Source organism: Apaloderma vittatum, unplaced genomic scaffold (assembly GCF_000703405.1).
Source record: "Apaloderma vittatum isolate BGI_N311 unplaced genomic scaffold, ASM70340v1 scaffold9322, whole genome shotgun sequence".
Lineage (NCBI taxonomy): Eukaryota > Metazoa > Chordata > Aves > Trogoniformes > Trogonidae > Apaloderma > Apaloderma vittatum.
In genome coordinates, this window is record NW_009701862.1 from 4,247 (window position 1) to 23,109 (window position 18,863).

Below are 18,863 nucleotides of genomic sequence, written 5' to 3' on the forward strand. Positions count from 1 at the left end.
ATACTTACTCTTCTGTACTAGTAGCCTGGAAAAGTTTTTCCCTTCTCTGTTATAGGAAGGAGTACACAATATTTGATCTTTACACAATTCTACGTGCTCTTCTAGCATGTTTTATTAGATACTAAGATAATGAAGTTCTTACCAGTGGCTAGGCAGCTGTTCTCGTGACACAACCTGTTAGAGACTGCTCAGCTCTGTGGGGCTCTTCTCACACAAAAAAGATTCCCTGGATAAGATGAGCATTTTCATGATGGCGGGCATGTGCATGCTGGGCCCCTACATTAAACAAACTGTACTCAAGTATTTTATTTTTGCTTAATTCTGTAATGTTAACTGCATTCTCCTTTCTTCAAAAGGCAATTCCAACTGAATTGCTAATAATCACAAGCAAGCTCTGGGTAACTTCTACCTACATGAGAGTAGCGAGGGTAGAGTTAAAATTTTCTAAGGGTTAGGTGAACATTAATAATTTGTGCAGTGGAGCTTCACTATTGCTGTTCTGCCATGCTGAGCAGGTACTAAAGAGTTTTTAGCATTTGGAGGCACGTTCCTCCTTCGATCAAAGATCATTTAACAAGCAAGAGAAAAATCCTTCAATCAGTACAAAAGATTTATTTTTTAAGCATTCAGCTCAAATACATGTGATCAAGTCTCTTTGACCATAGAAAATAAGAATGTTCCAAGATATAATTTAAGTCAAGTTTTAGCCCACAGAGGATTTTCATTGCTAAACTTGAAACCCCTAGAAATCAGTTTAAGTACTGACACCACTGACAAGTGGTACGTACAGTGCCCTAAGGACGATTAAAAGAGAGTGTAACCTTCCATAGAAATGGCACCCTTAATTTGTACATCATGGAAAATTAAGTAAATTTACTGATGAAATAGTCAATCACACATGTATTGCAAGTTTACTTACTGTACAAGCACTGTTAACAGTCTTGTTTATGTGCTGTGTTTTGTCATTACTAGCCAAGATTTTTCAAATCTTGGGTGAAGTGTTTCTCCAGCTGAGTTCCCTAAACATTTTCCTTCCCCTCGATTTCTGTCCGCAAGCTACTGAAAACCCGAGGGAAACACCACAGATAAAATATACCAGCACAGTTACTAGTAACACCTTGGGCTAAGCAGCAGCATAACGATGGTCCTGGAAGCGGTACCGTAAACCCCGGGCTCCTGTAAGCATAGATAGTGTGGTGTAACACTAATTTGAAGTTGAGCCTGTGTTTAGTAGGTACGACGTAGACATCTTAAACAGGTCTGACCACGGGTGTAGCAAGGCTACGCAATTACCTCGTTAGAGCCAGAGCTCAGCACATTGATGTTTCCAGAAACGCCGACACCCTCAGCCTCCAGTTCCAGCAGCCAGGACAACTCTTTTTCCCCTACGCTACAGAATCTCTCGTACAGGACCTTTTGCCAAAGGAACTGGCAGAACACGGGTATCCTGCAGTCTCAGAGGGAAGGCATGGCAGAATTAGCAGATAAATACACAACTACCACCTTCCCCCTCTTCCTCGGGTGAATTTAGCCAATGCTGAAGAATGTTAATGCAAATGCTAGTGTTTAAAAAGGCAAAGTGTGTTGCCAGATACACTGGAATTCACAAATTACTGAAAATTCTTCTTGAGAACTGAGTTAAGAATGCACTTGACAATTATTGCATTTTTTCTTCTTTGGCTTTCAAATCTACATCTAATTTATCCTCAGCAACGGGCATGCTGTTGTGGGGAAATAACTAAGGAAGTGGTTCCTTTTCAGCAGGTACAATGGCAGGTCTACATTTCTAAACCTGCAGCTCAGCTAATAACTTCTGACCTTGAGGGCTACCGTGGTTCTGACTACAACCCTGTTGACTTGAAAGCCAAATCCACTGTGTCCTAAAAAACCCCCAAAACCTCTCCTCATAAATGGCAGAGTTGTGCATAGGTATTAGACCAAGAATCCATGCAAAATATGGCTCTGGTCATTTGGTTTTAAAATTCCAAGTTGCATACTCAGGTCAGCCGAGACACGACTGAGTCAGTTAACAAAGCTTTTCATGCCCTTTTGTTACTGAAGCCAGAAAGATGAAGGAAACTAACCTATAGTACTAGTGGCAGCTTCTCCTCGCTCCTGGGTGAGGGTACTCTTTGCTACAAGCATGCATACTGACAGGACTATTAAGGAAGTACATGTCAATGTATAGTCTTCAGCTTTATCCTTTATTACATACACAGCAAAGAAGGCAGCATTAAACACACGCGCCGTGTGTTACATCCATTCCACCCACAGCACACGCACGCGCACACACACAGCCTTTTAAAAAAAAGTGTCTGTGATAAGGAACATCTTATAAAGGTTGTGATCTTTATTTCTAAGCCCCTGAGCTTTTTCTTATAGTTAGGTGAAAAGGCAATGAACAAGTCTTTCCTTGCTCCATAAGTGCTTTGTGCAACGATGTCCTTAGAGGTCATAGAAAAGTCCTTTTGGGAGGAGCAACATGAACGTCTTACTCCCACGTTCTCATTTTTGCACCAAATAGTTTCCAGTTACGTGTAGTTGTCATACTCAGCTAATATAGCTCTTGCTCCTGTGAATAAAGTTAGGATCGGTTCTGCAGATCACAAACAAGATGCAGTCCCATCCTCCTCTCGAGAGATGTCATCTCGGCGATACTGTGGGACTAGAGAAGTTACCGGAATTTCGTGGGGACTGAAGAGGCACAGATGGAGAACTGGGAGACAGTTTTCGCGGGCTGCATAGGTCACCATTGTGCAACTTCCACAGAAGTTCTTCATTTTCCATTGACAGGCGTTTGTTTACTTTTGATTCTTTCTCCAGCGACTCCTGTAGAACAGCCTGCTCCGTAGAAAGTTGCCTGCAAATGTAAGATTTGCATCAGAGCGCAGCATAACCCAGGCTGGAGGCTGCAGCACTGAACTGAACTGTTAAAGGTTTGAAATGGCATAAACCCCTGCTTGGCTTACAACTAAATTACTTCCTTAAAGGAAGGATTGAGCACATTCTCATCCTTGCTGGATTTACTGTTAGCTTGCACGAAACAGGAGAAAACCCCAATAAGAAATAGCCCTAAAGGCCAGAAAAATCATCTGAAATGTGAGACTTATCCCGCTGACCATGGCAGATGCTTTTAAATGGCCACACTGGAGCCTCTGGGTGTTGTAGCAGGCTCAGCTCTACATTAAAGCTGCATTTCTGTAGCTTACCCTCCCACTTAAGCAACAGCTGAAGTTAGGAGAACCTCAGACCCATTTTATTTGCCCTAAATATTACTATTTCACTGCTCTAAATTGGGGACAAATGGCTCAACTGAAGTGGTTGTAAGTAAAACCAGGTTTAGCTCACAAACCACTAATACTTAAGAGCCAATCTATAATAAGATGGTATTTCTGAGTTGCTTTTTCTTCCCTGAAACATTGTTTTGAAGCACTGAAGAACATACTGAGCCTCTGTCCCGTTACAATCTGTTCCTGCTTGTTCTATGTCAGAATGGACATTTGTAGAGATCCAAGGAAGGAAGAAAGGAGCGTGTTCTTCTACAGAATACTACAGTCACTAATATTTACACAGAATTCTTGTCACAGCAACACCCTCTGCTGGTTCATAAGAACATCTATAAATACACAGGTATTTTTCACCTTGAAAGCTCCATGTGTTTGTCCATCCGAGCTTTTAATTCTTCATTTTCTTGCTGGATCTTCTTTAATTTATCCATTAAGATTGTGTTGTTCTCCAGCTTAGGAAAAAAAAGTCACAATTTAAAATAAAATCCACACGCGCACTCATCGAGATACTGACTCAGCTATCACAGACGTCCATAACCTACAGCTTACAGGTGTTGTTACAGTAAGGGCAAGAACCCAGACTAGCATGAGACTGACCTGCTCTCGTGCCTTAATATTCCGTGATAGTCAAACAGGTGCCACTTACCTTATCCCTGCGTAAGGCTGACATGTTGCCACGCGTGCTGGTCAGGTGCCAACACAGAAGGGCGGGGAAAGGGGTCCACCAGGTAACCAGCACATTCTAGTTACTTCTGCCAGCAATGAGCAGCAGTTTTAGAAGCTGCTGCAGGCAGAAGCTGTCTAGAAATAACATGCTAATGCAGCAACAAGAGCGTCCCTGCGCAAACAGTTCTCCCCATTGCTCTCCTGATGCCACTTCAGTGCTGCAGGATGTTACCAAAAGTTAGGGAACAGCAGTGGTTTAAATGCCTGGATGGGCCAAGGGCTTCAATACTGTGTCCAACTGTCAGTAAAGATCACAGAATCATAGAATGGCCTGGGCTGGAAGGGACCTTAGAGATCATTTTAATTTACTAGTAGTAGTAGGCCAGGGCAACATACAAATGCTGTACAATACTGAACAACTGACACCCATGTATTCCTTGTATCCAAACCTCTTTCTATACTTCCTCATTAAAATCTTGCTTAAGCAAGTGTTACAACAGTGTTGAAAGGCCCCACCCAGGATAAGGACCCTGTCCTGCCACAAACAGGAGCATGCTAAGGGAATTACTGGTTCTGCCCCCAAAATTGCCTTTTCACGTGAAATTATGCCCAGATCAGGAACATGCCCACACAGTTAAACAGCTTAAAGGTAACAGCTAAAATGATTGACTTAAGCTATTCAGCTCTAGATGAAAACATTTCTGCCATTTCACATTTGATTCCTTCTTGTTTAATTAGGGTAATTTCCACGTTAATGGCTTCCTGACAGTGCAATCTGTCTTCCGTAACGCTCAAGCAAACATAGCAGGTAAGGATTTTTTCTTTCGAGTACGGGGAAAAGAGGTTCCCAGATAACCCTGTACTAACTTAGCAATAGTTTATGCAAACCAGTACTTGTCTTAAAAGGTTGAAAGGTCATTTATGGCATCTGGCGATTCCTTTCCCCTCTATATCAGCCCAGTGTGGATACAATTGTAGCTGCAATGTGAGCGTGTCCCATCATTATTTCATGTCTCCTTTTGAACAAAAAAAATCCTCGCATGTTAAGTCTGACCAGTCCAAGTTCGTTATCGGAACATAACTCGGACACAGTCCAAACCCCAAGGAAAACTCACCAGTTTTTCCATCTTCATTAGCTTTATATCCTGCTGATGGAGTTTCTCATTCTTGATCTCCAGCACTGCTTTCAAACTTTCCAGCTCCTGTTCCAGATACATAATCTGCGGGTTTTTCTGAAAGATTTCCACACAGTTTGCTTAATGCCCTGAATTTCAGGTACAATTTAAGTGTTTCTCTGCTATTTATAAAGAGCAAGAAAATAAATATGGTAACAACAGTTACTTTTCTAAGTGAAGTAAAGTTTAACACTTTGGAATAAAATAAAAAAAATCTGTTACTCCTTTCTTCTCTGATTTTGTCTATCCTTTGGTATAGGTGGACAGTTGCAGTTTTCCCTAGCAGCTGTTCAGAAAACACTTTATGCACAAATGTGAAAAACACTTGTGAGTCAAATGAAGGCACGAAAGCTGTCACAGCAGAACTCGTTTGGCGGGAGTGCCCAAAGGCTAGGTGTTCCAAAATTTATTTCTTATTACTCATAACCCATCCCAAGAAGCAATTAAAGTAAACATCCGAAGAGTTTTCAGATGCTGGAGTAGTTCAAAAAGCACCAGCAATTCAAAGCTGTGAGCTTCAATCTACCCTGTTTTGAGTATGAAGGTAGCTGAAAATTTTCAGGTTTACATTCTTAAAACCTAGTAAAGCAACTGCACATAAGAATCTGGCACTGCTGTACACCCAGGACTTAACTACAATACAGCAAGTTAGGAGTTTATTGTTCTTTTTTTTGTTGGAGGTGTAGGGGAGGGCAGGAGAGGGACAGGGCAAGATCAGATCTGGTTTCCTCAAGAACTTCCTCCAGAGTAAGGAAACATTCAAAGACTGCAGAGTAAAACATATTCTCTGCATTTCAGAGGCAAAGCCACAGGCAAAAATGGAGAAATAAAGCAAGTCTCAAGTCCACTTCCAGGTAGTCTGAGTGGAACACAAACAGAAATGAATCAATGATTAAGCGTGTTGCGTAAATAAGTTTATCTGTAAAAACAAACAAAACTTGTTTTAGCGCATTTGGGTAGGAATACTAGCACACTGTGTTGAGTAACAGCTTCACTGCTGCATCAGACACATAAGACTCAGAGGGAAATGCCTCCACAACAGTCTTAATATATCTTTTTAAAGTTAAATTAGCTACTCATAGTACAGCTTAGAGCCAAACAGAAAGCTTTAAAGGCCTACATAAGACTTTAGCAAAAGAGCTGGGAATATCAAGTGACACTATCTGAGTAACACTGGAGAGCTGGAAACACACCTCTGCCTTCAAAAGGCTAACGGGAATTCTGATGGTGCAGAATTTGCATTTAGTACAGAAGTATACATTGGGCCAAATCAGCATTTTGCCACAGAGAAGCCCCATGCCTATGAGGTGCTTAAGGCTGTCGGGATGCAAAGTGCATTTGCAGCTACTTAAAAGCACTTGACTATTGCTCCTCCAAGTGACACAACACGTGAGCACGCCCAGGGCCGCTTCAACTCCAAGTGCAGCGCACGATGTGTTGTCTTTGGAATCATCTCTCCCAACCACAGCCACACGTTGTGGTTGCAGTTTCTTCTTGTGGCAGCTGTGTGCTGCCGATAGAATAAGCAATAAGAGGGGGGAAAAAAACCAAATTCCAATAAAACTGGGACAACTTCTACTAGAAGCATCTTAAGGGAAGTTTTAAGCATGGAATTTCTCTTTGTGGGATAAACAATACCACTGGTATTCCAGTTATTTCCCGGTAACTGGAAAGATAAGTGTGTTTGTGTCTAAACCTCCCCGTGCATGAGAAACATGTTTCAGAGCACATTTCTAACCCGGGAACATCACAGGTCACAGCAGCTTTAGAAGGAGAGGCAGGACAAAATGAAAAGTTTATCTGAAGGATAAATCAGCAACAATTATAAAATAATGTTTGAATAAACGCATTAGAAGACTCAAGTACAAGCGGTGAGTTTTATATTAGTGATGTAAGCCCATGCTGATCACCGTGCCGGTAGAATATTTGTCGACTACAGAAGCAAGCTATGGGAGAACTTCTGTGTCCACGCAGGGCTTCAATTTAACTTAGGCTACAACTTACACCACTGACTTGGATACTCAACAGCTTTGTAATGGTCAGGTTAATACACAGCATGGTAGTACTTGAGAAAAACTCTAGCAGGCAACTATTTACATAAAATATTAATAGGTATGGGAGCCCTATCAGGCCTGATTGCAAACCTTTCATGTTACACAATAAAATAAACCCAGGCTTACAAGCACTGCTCATCTGCATAACTTCTGAAGATCAAGACTTACAAGACTGGCTTTTTCTTTGGCTATTTGTTTTTGTTCTTCTAATTTCAACTTCTCACTCAGAGAGTCGTTTTCACATTTTAATTCATTGATTTTTTTCTGCAATGAAAAGATGCAGTACAGTTAGGGCAAGAATTTGGTGCACACCTCCAAACAGCATTTTAAGCTTCAGACTACTGCAACGACCCCAGGCCTACTAACCTCTAGTAATTCCTGCTTCTCCTTAAAGGAATCTTCAAGCGATTTCCTTTCAGATTCATGAGCACTCTTGAGCTCTGCAAGAAGTTATTTGTGCATATTTTTAATACCGCGTAAGACATGAAAATTCTTTTTGAAAATAAGCAGCATGGAAATCCAGGCAATACACGTGTACGCATACCCATTTCATTAGTTGACAGCCTGTCAACTGTGAAAGCATTCATCTGTGTGTAACAAATGGATGAACTGAGCACAAGAGCCACATCTGACACAAGCTGAGTTTTGGAAGGGAAACACAGCAAAACCTGAAATTGTGTCTTCCACAAGCAAAAGTATCACTGGAAACTTGGTATCAAGGGGAATTGGAGGGAGGATGGAAATCATCATCTCTTAAAATGAATTGGATGCAATGCTGCTTAAATGTAAGCGCACTCATCTCTCCCTCCCTGAAAAACCACCTTTGTCCCAGTACACTGTAAGCAGCACGAAGGATTTCTCAACGCTGCCATGTCACTCTGGAAAGCACACAGCCCTACTTCTCCTCAGTTTCAGCTGGGAGGTGCTCTTTATAGAAAGCTGGGGGGGTGTGAGCAATTGCTCATTAACTTGATATTTTGAGGGCCGACTGCAATTCAGACACCTTTTACTGAAAGAAAAGGTCATCTCCACTCTTAAACTATTTTCAGTTTCATTCAACTACAATGGGATCATGATTATTTCTGTATGTAAAGCAAGACCTGTTCAGTTCCAAAAGAAGGAATTCAGCCAACATTTTTAAAGATAGCTGACCGCCAAGAACAATCAAGTGAACATACTGATGAAATATTTTTGTTTTGAGAGTACAGCACACATATCTGAATACAAAATACTTGCCTGAAAAAGAGGATTCATACTCCTTTTTCAGCTCCTCCACTTTTTCAGAGTGGTTGTTCTCAAGTTCCAGCTTGTAGTTTTCATGTGTGATGTTTAAGTTGTCCACCTGCAACATGACAACATGATTTTTCCTCCCCTACACGTGTCAACCCTTGTTTAAAATATTGTCCCAATGACTTTATGCAGTACTTGAAGCACATTTTAAATGGTCTAGGCAGCACTTAACAGATGGTCATAGGAGAAGCTAAGCCATATCCAGGACTTACTAGATGAGAACGCTGCTTTCGTTTACCGCTAAAAACAGGATAATGTAGGCACTGGTTGCACACATGGAGTTGCTGCAAAGCAAGATCACAGACCAGGCACGTTTCTAGAAATCATGAAACTCAAGCTGCCTCAAATACCCAGTGGAGCTCTAGAAGCCATTGATGTTTGCAGAACACAAGGAATCTCCACCAAATTTAGACAAAAGCTTAAGACCTGGACAGCTTAGTGTCGTAGCATTTTTATAATTGCCAACAAAGCTGAGTTTCACATTAGGTAATAACTCCATTATTAGCAAACCCTAAAATTCTCCAGAGACTCATCTGTAGCAGAAAGCAATTGCTAGAGAACACTGCCACTTCAAATGCTACAGACCTGCTCCTGGAGTTGTGCTTTGTACTTTTCAGCTTCTTCAATGCAGATACTTTGGAGTTTCTCACACTCTGCTGTGTAAAACTGTTTCAGTCTTTCCTCCAGCTCAGCTAAATCATTGTGATGTTGCTGGTTTAACTTCTGCAGAAAACCTTCATACGCAACTTGCAGTTCATTCCTGTCTCTCTCCAATTTCTCACAAGCTGCAGTAGTGGTTACTGAAGATGTGAAAAGAAAAAGAAATAATTGGATCAAGCTCAATGCTAATTTCACTGTCTTCATTTCAGGTATTAAAGATAGTGAAACACTCTTCAAGCAGCATGGTTATTCAAAGAGAAATATAATCTATCCTGTCACAAAGATTTTTGCAAAAAGTACTGAATTCAGTGCTTCTTCTGCTGAGAATTAATTGAACCTAGTTAAGCCAGGAACCCATATAGAAAGCACAAGCGTGACAGTTTGTCATGACACAGAAGAATGAATGTCTCACTAGAGACACTGGAGTGCTCCAGTAAAAAAATTAATTGGATTTGCTACTTCACCTAATTTGATCCCATTTCAGCAGCGTATTTTTTAGAGTACTTCACTTTTTGATATACAAACCACTTAGCTAAATTTGAAAGTCTTAATATCCTGAAGACTATCCACTCAACATGTTGCACTCAGATATGAAGCAGAAAAGCAATTCTAGCCTGACACAGACTGCCTGATACAGAACTGCCAACCTGAAACGTGCTGCTAATATGCACATGCTCAAGATATTTAAATATGCAAGAACAGTTTCACATAGAGGGTGCAGAATATTTAGAAAACAAAGAAGTGCTGTGTAATTCCCTTTATATTAACATAGATCTGGATTTGTCTCCCCATATTTACAGCTGATTAAAAAGCAAAACAGAAGTTCGAAACTTGTACTTTTCAGTTTGAAATGTAGCATTCCCAACTCCAGTCAGACCAGCTCAAATAGGAGGAGTCATTTTCCAGCCGTGAATATGACTGGAGCAAGTGCCTTACGCAGTTCCAGAGCCTGGAAGCAACGTGAAACAGGACCTCTAACACAAGCACGTGGTCACTAACCTTAAGCAAAACTGCTTCTACCCAGACTGTAGTGCTTTAGTTTAAAAAAAGTTAGTCAGACGAGTGGTTACTTAGGAGAAAAATCAACTAAAATGTTAGCTTGATCTTCAGCCTCCATATAGTTTATAGCAGCTTGGCACACTGCCCAAACAGCATAAATATAAACTCTGTGTAAAAGCATGGGAGGATTCAAAGATTTTTGTACAGGCAGTACAGGAAATTCTCACCACAGCTGTGTTTAAGCCTCAAGACATATAAATTGCAGTATGTTCAAGGGCTGATTCCCAAAGCAGTACTGGGCTGGGCTCTAGGGAAAGGAGCCTGCCCCAGCGGAGTGCCTTAAGTTACACCCATGTCGGACTCCCTCCTCTAAGGCTCGTCAGGAGCAAGAAGCTCAATGGGTGATACTTGCTCTCTTTTAAGGGAACTGTAAAGAAGTCTTGGCCCTGCTGCCATCACTTGGAACTCACGGCCAAACTAGAAAGCATTAAGAGAGTGAGCGGCACTGCACAGAAATCAACCTGCCTGTGTGTCTACCTGAGTTAGTTTCAGGAGCAGGCTTAGCTCTGCGCTAGGCCTGTGTGATAGATCTGCTGATCAGGACAGATTTCAGCCAAGCGGCTCATCCCGTGACTGGCAACGATGCAACTAAATGCTCAACTGAAACGTACCACAACATTCTCTGCAACCCAAGCAGATTTCACAGTTTTCTATACTTTCTATACCACCACCAAGAAAGAGTTTTATTTCCCTACCTTTATTCCTTCCACAAATTTCTATCATAACTGCTCCCTTTGCAAAAGAATTAAAAAAAATAATTAGCATTTGCATGTCTACTGCATCACATTGGCATGAAGCTATTGAATATATATGCTCTATATTGTCACATTTTGGGGGAAGAGGAAACATGACAGCTAGGGGACATTATTCTGTAATGCAAAGAACCAGGCATTGAGCCAAACAGGGACCTCCCACAGCCAACCCCATGCAGAACGGGTCTGACCACCTATAGCAGAGTAAGAGGGGTACAGCTGTGAGGCAGGCAACTCACATGCCTCGTTGGAGATAACTGCAGCGAAATGCTTCGAAGGATCCACTTCCTTCAAGACCAAACAGAGGAAAAAGCAAGCATCCAATTATTTATTTGTAAGGCCAGAGCCAGTCATTTGCCTCCATTTAGCTTAAAGAATGTGCTGCCTATCCATCTTGTCTTTAAATGTCAGCAAGAAGAATGCCAGGATAATGCAGAACACTTCAGAAAAAAGCAAACAGCAAACCACACCTTTGTCAAAGAAAACAGACACATCAGTTTCTTGTTCAGCCAGTTTGCAATTCAGATTTATGAGAAGACTTACTGTTACAAAGGCAAACAAAAACTTATAAAACTTGCATTGGCAGATGAACGTTGTGTTACCCTGAAGGTAATGTCTGGCCTTCACAAAGCCGGAGGCTGCAATGCTTCCCTGCAGATTGCACACCTGACTTCAGTCCTTGCCATCCAAACCAGGAGCAGAACCAGCAGTGAGCTCCCAGTATCATGGTGGTGCAGGAAACCACACGTGAAGTTCTAGCAAAAGCATTGACAAAAACTGTCAATTTGAAATTAAGAGAAGTCCAGTGAACCAAAGTTTGTTCCCATACTCAAGATTCAAGTGTCTGCAGCAAATATTTTGCACAGCCCTATCCATCTCCAGTTTGAATCGTGTATTTTATGGCTGTACACTGCCTTTTTTTTTTCCTTTAAGAAAGGGAAAAGCCATGAAAAAGGCAGCTAATTCCTTAGTTTAACCATTCATCCACTGTAAGGGGATACTGCAAAACTCCTGACTAACCAAACTTGATAACTACTCAACTGACAGAACTGGTGCTTAATTCTGAAGAAATATTTGTAACTGGAACATGTAGCACACACAAAAATCTCCATTTCAACTTCTCATCCACTTCAGAGAGACCTGAAGGGCATGCTCCAGAGCTTTTGTACACAACTGCTGTGCTTCCTCTGCCTTCTTAGAGCATTTCCTTCCACAATCCCACATCTTCACTACACCATGCATTAAAACAGACCACAGAGCTTGAGCATAAAACCCAGAGACAAATGGTCCAACAGCATTTGAAAGGAAACCCAAGCCACTGAGCTGAAAAGATGCGCTATCCATTTGTCCACTATGTTTGTTCAATCTCATCTGTAACACTAAACAGTTCTAAGAATAGAGCACATGGAATGGTGCATGTAGCAGCCAGAAGCAAGATTTCTTTATCCAAACAGCAAAGCCATTAATATTTTTCCCCTCACTTGGTTGTCCCAGCCTCAGCTCCCAGTCACACAACACTGTCTCTCCCTATATTATTAGAACACGGAGCAAGACTTATTTATTTCTAGGCTTCTTAGCAGCTGGTTATTATAAATGAAGAGTCTGGTGGTTCTGGGCAGAACCATGACCTCTGGCAATCATGAGAAGCTTCTGAAATTTGGTAACAGGGTACCTACAGATCAGAAATGCTGATTTTTGGCACGTAAAATTAACATTCATCTCTAGTAGCTAACAGTGGCCACTTGCATCTTGGGTATTTCATCGCAAAGCTTTCTGCATGTCAGAACTAGAGAACAACTGCCCGTAAAACAAAAGTCGGGAGAACCGGGCACACGGCACCTCCCTGCGACTGCGGAAACTGCAGCAGATTCAAACCACACAAAAAGTAGCACCAGGTGAAGGAGAGGACTACAAAAGTCTTATCTGGGGATGCTACCAAGAAATCTATTTCATATTTTCATCAAAAAGAGCCAAGAGCTAAGACCTTAAATTGTGCAACAGCTCTTTGTTAGAATTTTTTTTCCTTATTCCAATTATAAAACAATTTATCATCCAATCGAGTCCTCATGGCTAAAATGATTACATAAGAATTTTTTTCAACTCACATTCCCCTAAAAGTCATCATAACCATAGCACTAAGAAGATAAAACATCATGGATCTTTTTTCTTGAATCCTAAATTAAATTGTTTGGAAACAAAAGTTATTCTCATAAAATTGTCTAAGTCATTCACTGATCTAGTTATGATTTATGAAAAGCCATTAGACTGTCTGTCATTTTGAAACAGAGGTCACTAGGACAGTAAACAAGGAGCATTTTAATAGATATGGGGGATGTGAAAACATCAGAAAATATCAAGTATTTAGCATGGTCTTATGTCATGGTGCATAACACTTTACTGCTTTAATGTTACATTTCACATTGCAAGATCTATTGTTTATATTCTATTAATCAGTAAGTCTGCTGTAGACACAACTGCTCATTTCTTTCTCCATACGTATTTTTTTTTTAAATTGTTATCTACTAATGAATTCATTCTCAGTATTGGAAATTCTTCTACCCAAATATGCTTTCAAGCTTATGACCAAGTTTCTCTTGGTGTTATTTCTATAACAAGACTAACAATACAGGACATTAAGCCACAATTCCTATTTTTGTTCTTGGGCAAGTAGAAATGAGGCAGGGAGACCAAAAAAAGCATGCTTTAAATGACACTTAAGTGACTATGGCTAAATACATACATGAAGTATGTACCTATCCTCTAACACTACAAGCACTCCAGTGCCAGTGGGCAGCATGTGTGCAACTCACAGCAAGTCAGACCCTGCCCCAAGTACTTAATATTAAGCAGACATTTCTATCAAGCATTTTTAAGGATCAACATAACCTGAGAAGCAAATCACACTCACCCCATCCACCTGCAACACACAATAGTCTTTTTTATTTTATCCCAACCTCCAAACCACTTGAAAAGTCATTCATTTACAAAAAAATAACAAGAAGGTATTTCAAAGAAAATATTTTTTAGCAACGGCAATGTGGCAAACGTGGGGAGGAGAGAGTGGCAAAGTGTCTGGCCATAGAGGATTCACGGGAGCCCCTCCAGCCCCCTGAAAAAGACTCAGGAAAGGCAATTTGCAAAGGGCCAAGGCTGGCTTGGGCTGAGTCAGCTTTGCACCTGCTCTTTTGTAGCAGGGCTGAGCTGGACCGAGGCCAGCCCCCTTGTAAAGAGACTACGAAACAGTTTGGAGAGCAATTAATTTAGAAGAGTAGTTTCGTGCCTCCAAAGAAATATGCAGCTCTTGCAATTTCTACTGACGTAATTAAACCAGTAACTAGCAATAATTTATGCACTGGCTTGTATCTTAATGAGAAGGGAAACAGGTGACAAACAGGACATCCATACCTTCTTCAGGCTCCCAGAACTAAGGCATTTACATTAAAACCACTTTAGTCTTTGTGGCTGGAGATTTTAAAGAAAGCCAGGTTCAGAACCCAACTGCTAATGAATTTGAACTCTTTTGCAAAAGCCCATCCCCAAACACATTCACAGAATCATAGAATGTCTTAGGTTGGAAGGGACCTCAGAGATCATCTAATCCAACCTCTCTGCCATGGGCAGGGATGCCCTTAACTGGACCAGGTTGCTCAAGACCTCATCCAGCCTGGCCTTGAACATCTGTAGGGAGGGCATCCACAGCCTCTCTTGGCAATCTATTTGAGTCTTGCCACCCTTGTACTGAAGAATGTATTCCCAAGATCCAATGTAAATCTATTCTCCTTCAGTTTAAATCCATTTCCCCTTGTCCTATCGGTGGACACTCTTGTAAAAAGTGCCTCCCCAGCCTTCCTATAGGTTCCCTTCAGGTACTGGAAAGCACTTACAAGGTCCCCCCGGAGTCTTCTCCAGGCTGAACAATCCCAGCTCCCTCAGCCTGTCCTCGTACCAGAGGTGCCCCAGCCCCTGGATCATCTTTGCAGCCCTTATCATCAGCCCTTAGCATTATCATTGCTAATCGTCATGCATGGTTCCAGCTACTAAGAGCAGAAAGCCGAGTCTGATTTCTGGGCTCATAACATACATTTAAATCATGACATGAAAAGGTACTTTGGTGGAAAGGGTCACACAGAATAACCCAGGAAAACTGACAATTTGACAGCAAGCCAATTTGGTTTCACAAGGTAAACCAAGGAGCTTGAGAGCGCACAATTAAACTTCAAAGCAAAAAAACTGAGGAGTCCAAATTGCCCGGGGTGCAAGCTGCAGGAAAGTTCATGTTCCTCTCAAATTCAGCAACATGCAGCACTGGGATGGCACCAAGCTGGGCAAATCTGGTTCCTCATCCCGGCCTGCCTGCTCCTAAACTGCAACTCAACCTGCACCAAAACCAGGGCAGCTAGGACTCCCTGACACATGTCCATAGGGCCAAAATGAGAATCAAACTGTACTTAACTTTCTGACTCAGCCTGTGCCTAGATCACACTGTGAATCAAAATTCACAGGACTTAGTCAACATAGCCTGTGGAAACCTTAAGTTCAGCTATATCCATTTAACAGTGGCAGAAGAAAGCTGATTAGCAGGTGTGTATTTAAATAGATTATTTTCAGCTAAAGCAACTGTTACAAGAATGCTTTTCTTACACCTTGTCAACAAGCAAGGTCTGGCTTATTTTTTCTTAATTTTTATTTTCAAAACAAATCTTTCTAAAGCCAGATGGAATTGAAGACCTGTGTGGTTTTTCATTTCTGTGATTAAATCCACACCCTTTACTTGCTGCAGAGAGAAACACAGACAGGCTAGACGTGTGACGTGGTTGAGACAAAGGAGCTGCATGAAGGGAAAAGCTTCACTGAAACCACGGTCTGGAAATCTTACAAAGGGAAGCGAGCCTGAGGCTGCCATTTGGATGCTTCTGCGGAGCTGACCCAGTAAGATCAGCTCCGTGAGGGGAACGGCTGACGACCTCATCCAGCAGCACTCCGGCCAAAATCCCTGGCTGACAGCTCTGTGCATTCAGGCATCGCAGATCCATCAAGTTCAGTTGCATTTAAAGGTTTTTTTCCTCCTTATCACCCTAGTGAATGTCATACTCTTGCAAGGAGAGCCCCACAGACGAGCTCAGCAGGCTGTTACAGTCAGACCAGGAAGGTAACAAGGTTATGGGAAGCTCATTTAAAAGTGGAGCACCCTCAGAAAAAATTAAGCTTTCAAAAAAAGCCAAAACAAAACAAAGCAACCCCAAACAAAGCCCACACCCAAAAACTAGTAATGGGGAAAAGTGATGGCTAGCTTTTGGTCTGCCCATCTGAGCTGAATCTTCCCTCTCCTGGGAAGTGATAAAAACAGTACCTAGGCTGATAAATGAAAACTAATTGGGGAAGATGTAAGCACATAGAAGAGCAGAGACTTTCTTGCTCCGACAGCAATCCTTCTGAAGGCATTTTCACAATAAGGTAAAAAAATGAGTTTGCCCAGAAAGTCACACATATGCACATGAAAAAACAGTAATAATACAGTTTATAACATTTATAATTCAACTTCGTAGTAACGTAAGAAGCCCATTTCCACACCAAGACTGTAGGTTTGCTGTTGTCAGTTTAGGCTGCAGCTAATGGGGGCCACAAGCCTCTGCCCTGCTGCTCCTTCCCTCTCTTTGCTCCGGCAGTGGTGCTCCTTCAGCCCATGCTGAGCTTTGGCAAAACCAGCACTTTGAGCCAAATTTTCAGCTGTTTTAAGTCCCTGCGTTGGGTCACCGCATGGCTGGCTGGGCTGCAACACTGGCCCAAGGCGGGACAGAGGAAGGCAAAGGCAGAGGGAGGCTCTTTCCAAGCCAGCCCCTACCAAGATCTGCCTGAAACAACCACAAAACCACAATCCAGGTGCTTCATCGGGAGGAAGGTTAAAAGATGCAGCTTGATGCAGATGCTTGAAAAGATGCTAGACTGCCTCAAACTCTAGAAAAGCCTCAGCTTTTTAGTACTAAGCTTCCAAGAAAGAAAATGCTGTGTATTTTCTGCAGTGTTGTTGTCACTCCCATCTATGTTTTCAGGCTGCAAGGTTTTCTCCACTTGTGATGCTCCCCATTCACACGTTAGCAGTTTTATGCAGCTTCAGATAAAAGATTCCAGAAAGCTGTATTTTAACATAACCCTCTAAATCGGACGACAGTAATCGTGACAAGTGGGGAAGCTGTTGCTTCAGCTGGGGGGATGGGGAGACCTCTCCCTCCCCACCACACTTCCAACTCTGAGTAGTTGCCAGCAAATGCCTGCCTTATTAATCAGTGCTAAAACATCAATCTTAACATTAAATGCACCACCTGCATGTAGCAAAACACACATTCACACTCAAGTTTAGCTGAGGCAATGCTCAACTTTCAAAGCATTCGAAAATAAACATTTCCAACTTTTCAGTAGTAAGTGACGTATCTGAAACTGCTCCACACATACTACTTCTGCTTTCAAAGCCTTTTTTTTTTCTTTTTAAAGGGGCTTCATCATAACAGAAGTGTGCTTTTATAAAATGCTAGCTTCACTTTCAAGTGCTACCATTTTTGATCCAGTGACCTTTTGCACTCCAGAAGATGATTCTGCTTTGAGTTCAGACAAATTAGATGAAGTTACCATTAAACACAGTTAAATTAAGCTTCAAAATTGGCAAAACCAGCCCCTGCACATTATAGATCAAATCCGTATTACAGCTGTCCACTAGGATGAATTCAGAGATTTAATCTCATTAGCCTGATAGCATTTCCTTCTATTAATTTTACACTCATTCACCTATGAAACACCAAGGCAAAATGCAGATTTTGTGCAGCGCCCATAAACCTCTAGAAGACAGCACACAAACGTGTTAGGGATCAAACAGAAGTATGTATACTGTGAGCCATACTTCTGTTTTTAAGACAGTGAGTGCTTTGGTCATCAGACACATGTTTTGAGAGGAGGCCCTGCTCGGCGCAGTCAGATCAGTGCCAGGAATTCGGTGAACCTGGGGTCACGCTGTCAGGGCTCCAGAGAAATGCAGCGATTAAAGCATCTGAGCAGAATTCAGTCAGGGAATTAAATGACTGCCATTACAATACCAGGGCATCTGTCTTTCTGCAAATCTGGTTTGCTGCATTTCTGTTCTCACGAAGAACACAAAAATGATTTCTTACCTAGTTCTCCTCGAAGGTTAACTAGTTCTTGAGATAACTCCTTACGCTGTTTCAGTGCTTCCTCCCTCTGTAGAGAAAAAACAAGAACAAACAAATCCAAACGTTTGGTTACTAGTGATCTGAGCAGGGCACCTTCCAATAATTAACTTATATGTGTTCTGTAAGAAAACAAGAGGCAGGAGCAAGAAGCCAAGATATGAATCATTTAGGATAACAGTTCTGCTGTTACAAAATACACAGATGTTCTTCTGTTGTTAAGGAAGTTTTACTCGGAAACAAAGAATAGCTTTTTCCAGGATAACACTGCAATTAAAATCCTACTTTATAGCAATTAATTATATATTTTATGATGGGTGTAGCAAAATAAGCCTCCAGAACAAATCAGCTGATATCTATCAAGGGCACAAAAGCATGGTGTACATATATGAAAGAGGCATGCATTAAATATTTATCTTAAGCTTACTCAAACACGTAACCAAAAAGTTTGCTAAACACTCAGTCTTCCACAAAGGAAAGGGACAACCTTGTTCAAAGTTGAAAATACAACCCGCCCTCCTGCTTGCAGCTCTTAAGACAGATGATGTTTCTTATACTGAGAGAATTATAACAAATTTGTGCTCAAGAGGAGCACAAGCATCTAAGCCAGGGGAAGGTGGCTGACCAGGCTCCTCTGCCCTCAGCTCTGCACCCCAAGGAGAAGCCACAGCAGAGACACCCCAGGAACAGCCACAGCAGAGCTGCTTCAGGGTCTCTGAAATCA

At 41.7% G+C, this 18,863-nt stretch overlaps 1 protein-coding gene across 4 annotated transcripts in view; it reads right to left on the reverse strand.

The window, feature by feature from the left end:
- Positions 1 to 2,185: 2,185 nt before the first annotated feature.
- Positions 2,186 to 18,863, reverse strand: part of MTUS1 (microtubule associated tumor suppressor 1) — an 86,442-nt gene continuing 69,764 nt past the window's right edge. For all 4 annotated transcript variants that reach the window (XM_009879310.1, XM_009879312.1, XM_009879314.1 and 1 more), the window contains 8 exons: positions 18,104 to 18,170; positions 9,058 to 9,272; positions 8,419 to 8,524; positions 7,549 to 7,622; positions 7,351 to 7,446; positions 5,069 to 5,185; positions 3,642 to 3,739; positions 2,186 to 2,860 (listed from right to left, as the gene is read on the reverse strand). In XM_009879310.1, the coding sequence (XP_009877612.1) occupies positions 2,644 to 2,860; positions 3,642 to 3,739; positions 5,069 to 5,185; positions 7,351 to 7,446; positions 7,549 to 7,622; positions 8,419 to 8,524; positions 9,058 to 9,272; positions 18,104 to 18,170 (990 nt within the window). In that variant the 3' untranslated portion in view covers positions 2,186 to 2,643. The remainder of the gene's footprint in view (positions 2,861 to 3,641; positions 3,740 to 5,068; positions 5,186 to 7,350; positions 7,447 to 7,548; positions 7,623 to 8,418; positions 8,525 to 9,057; positions 9,273 to 18,103; positions 18,171 to 18,863) is intronic.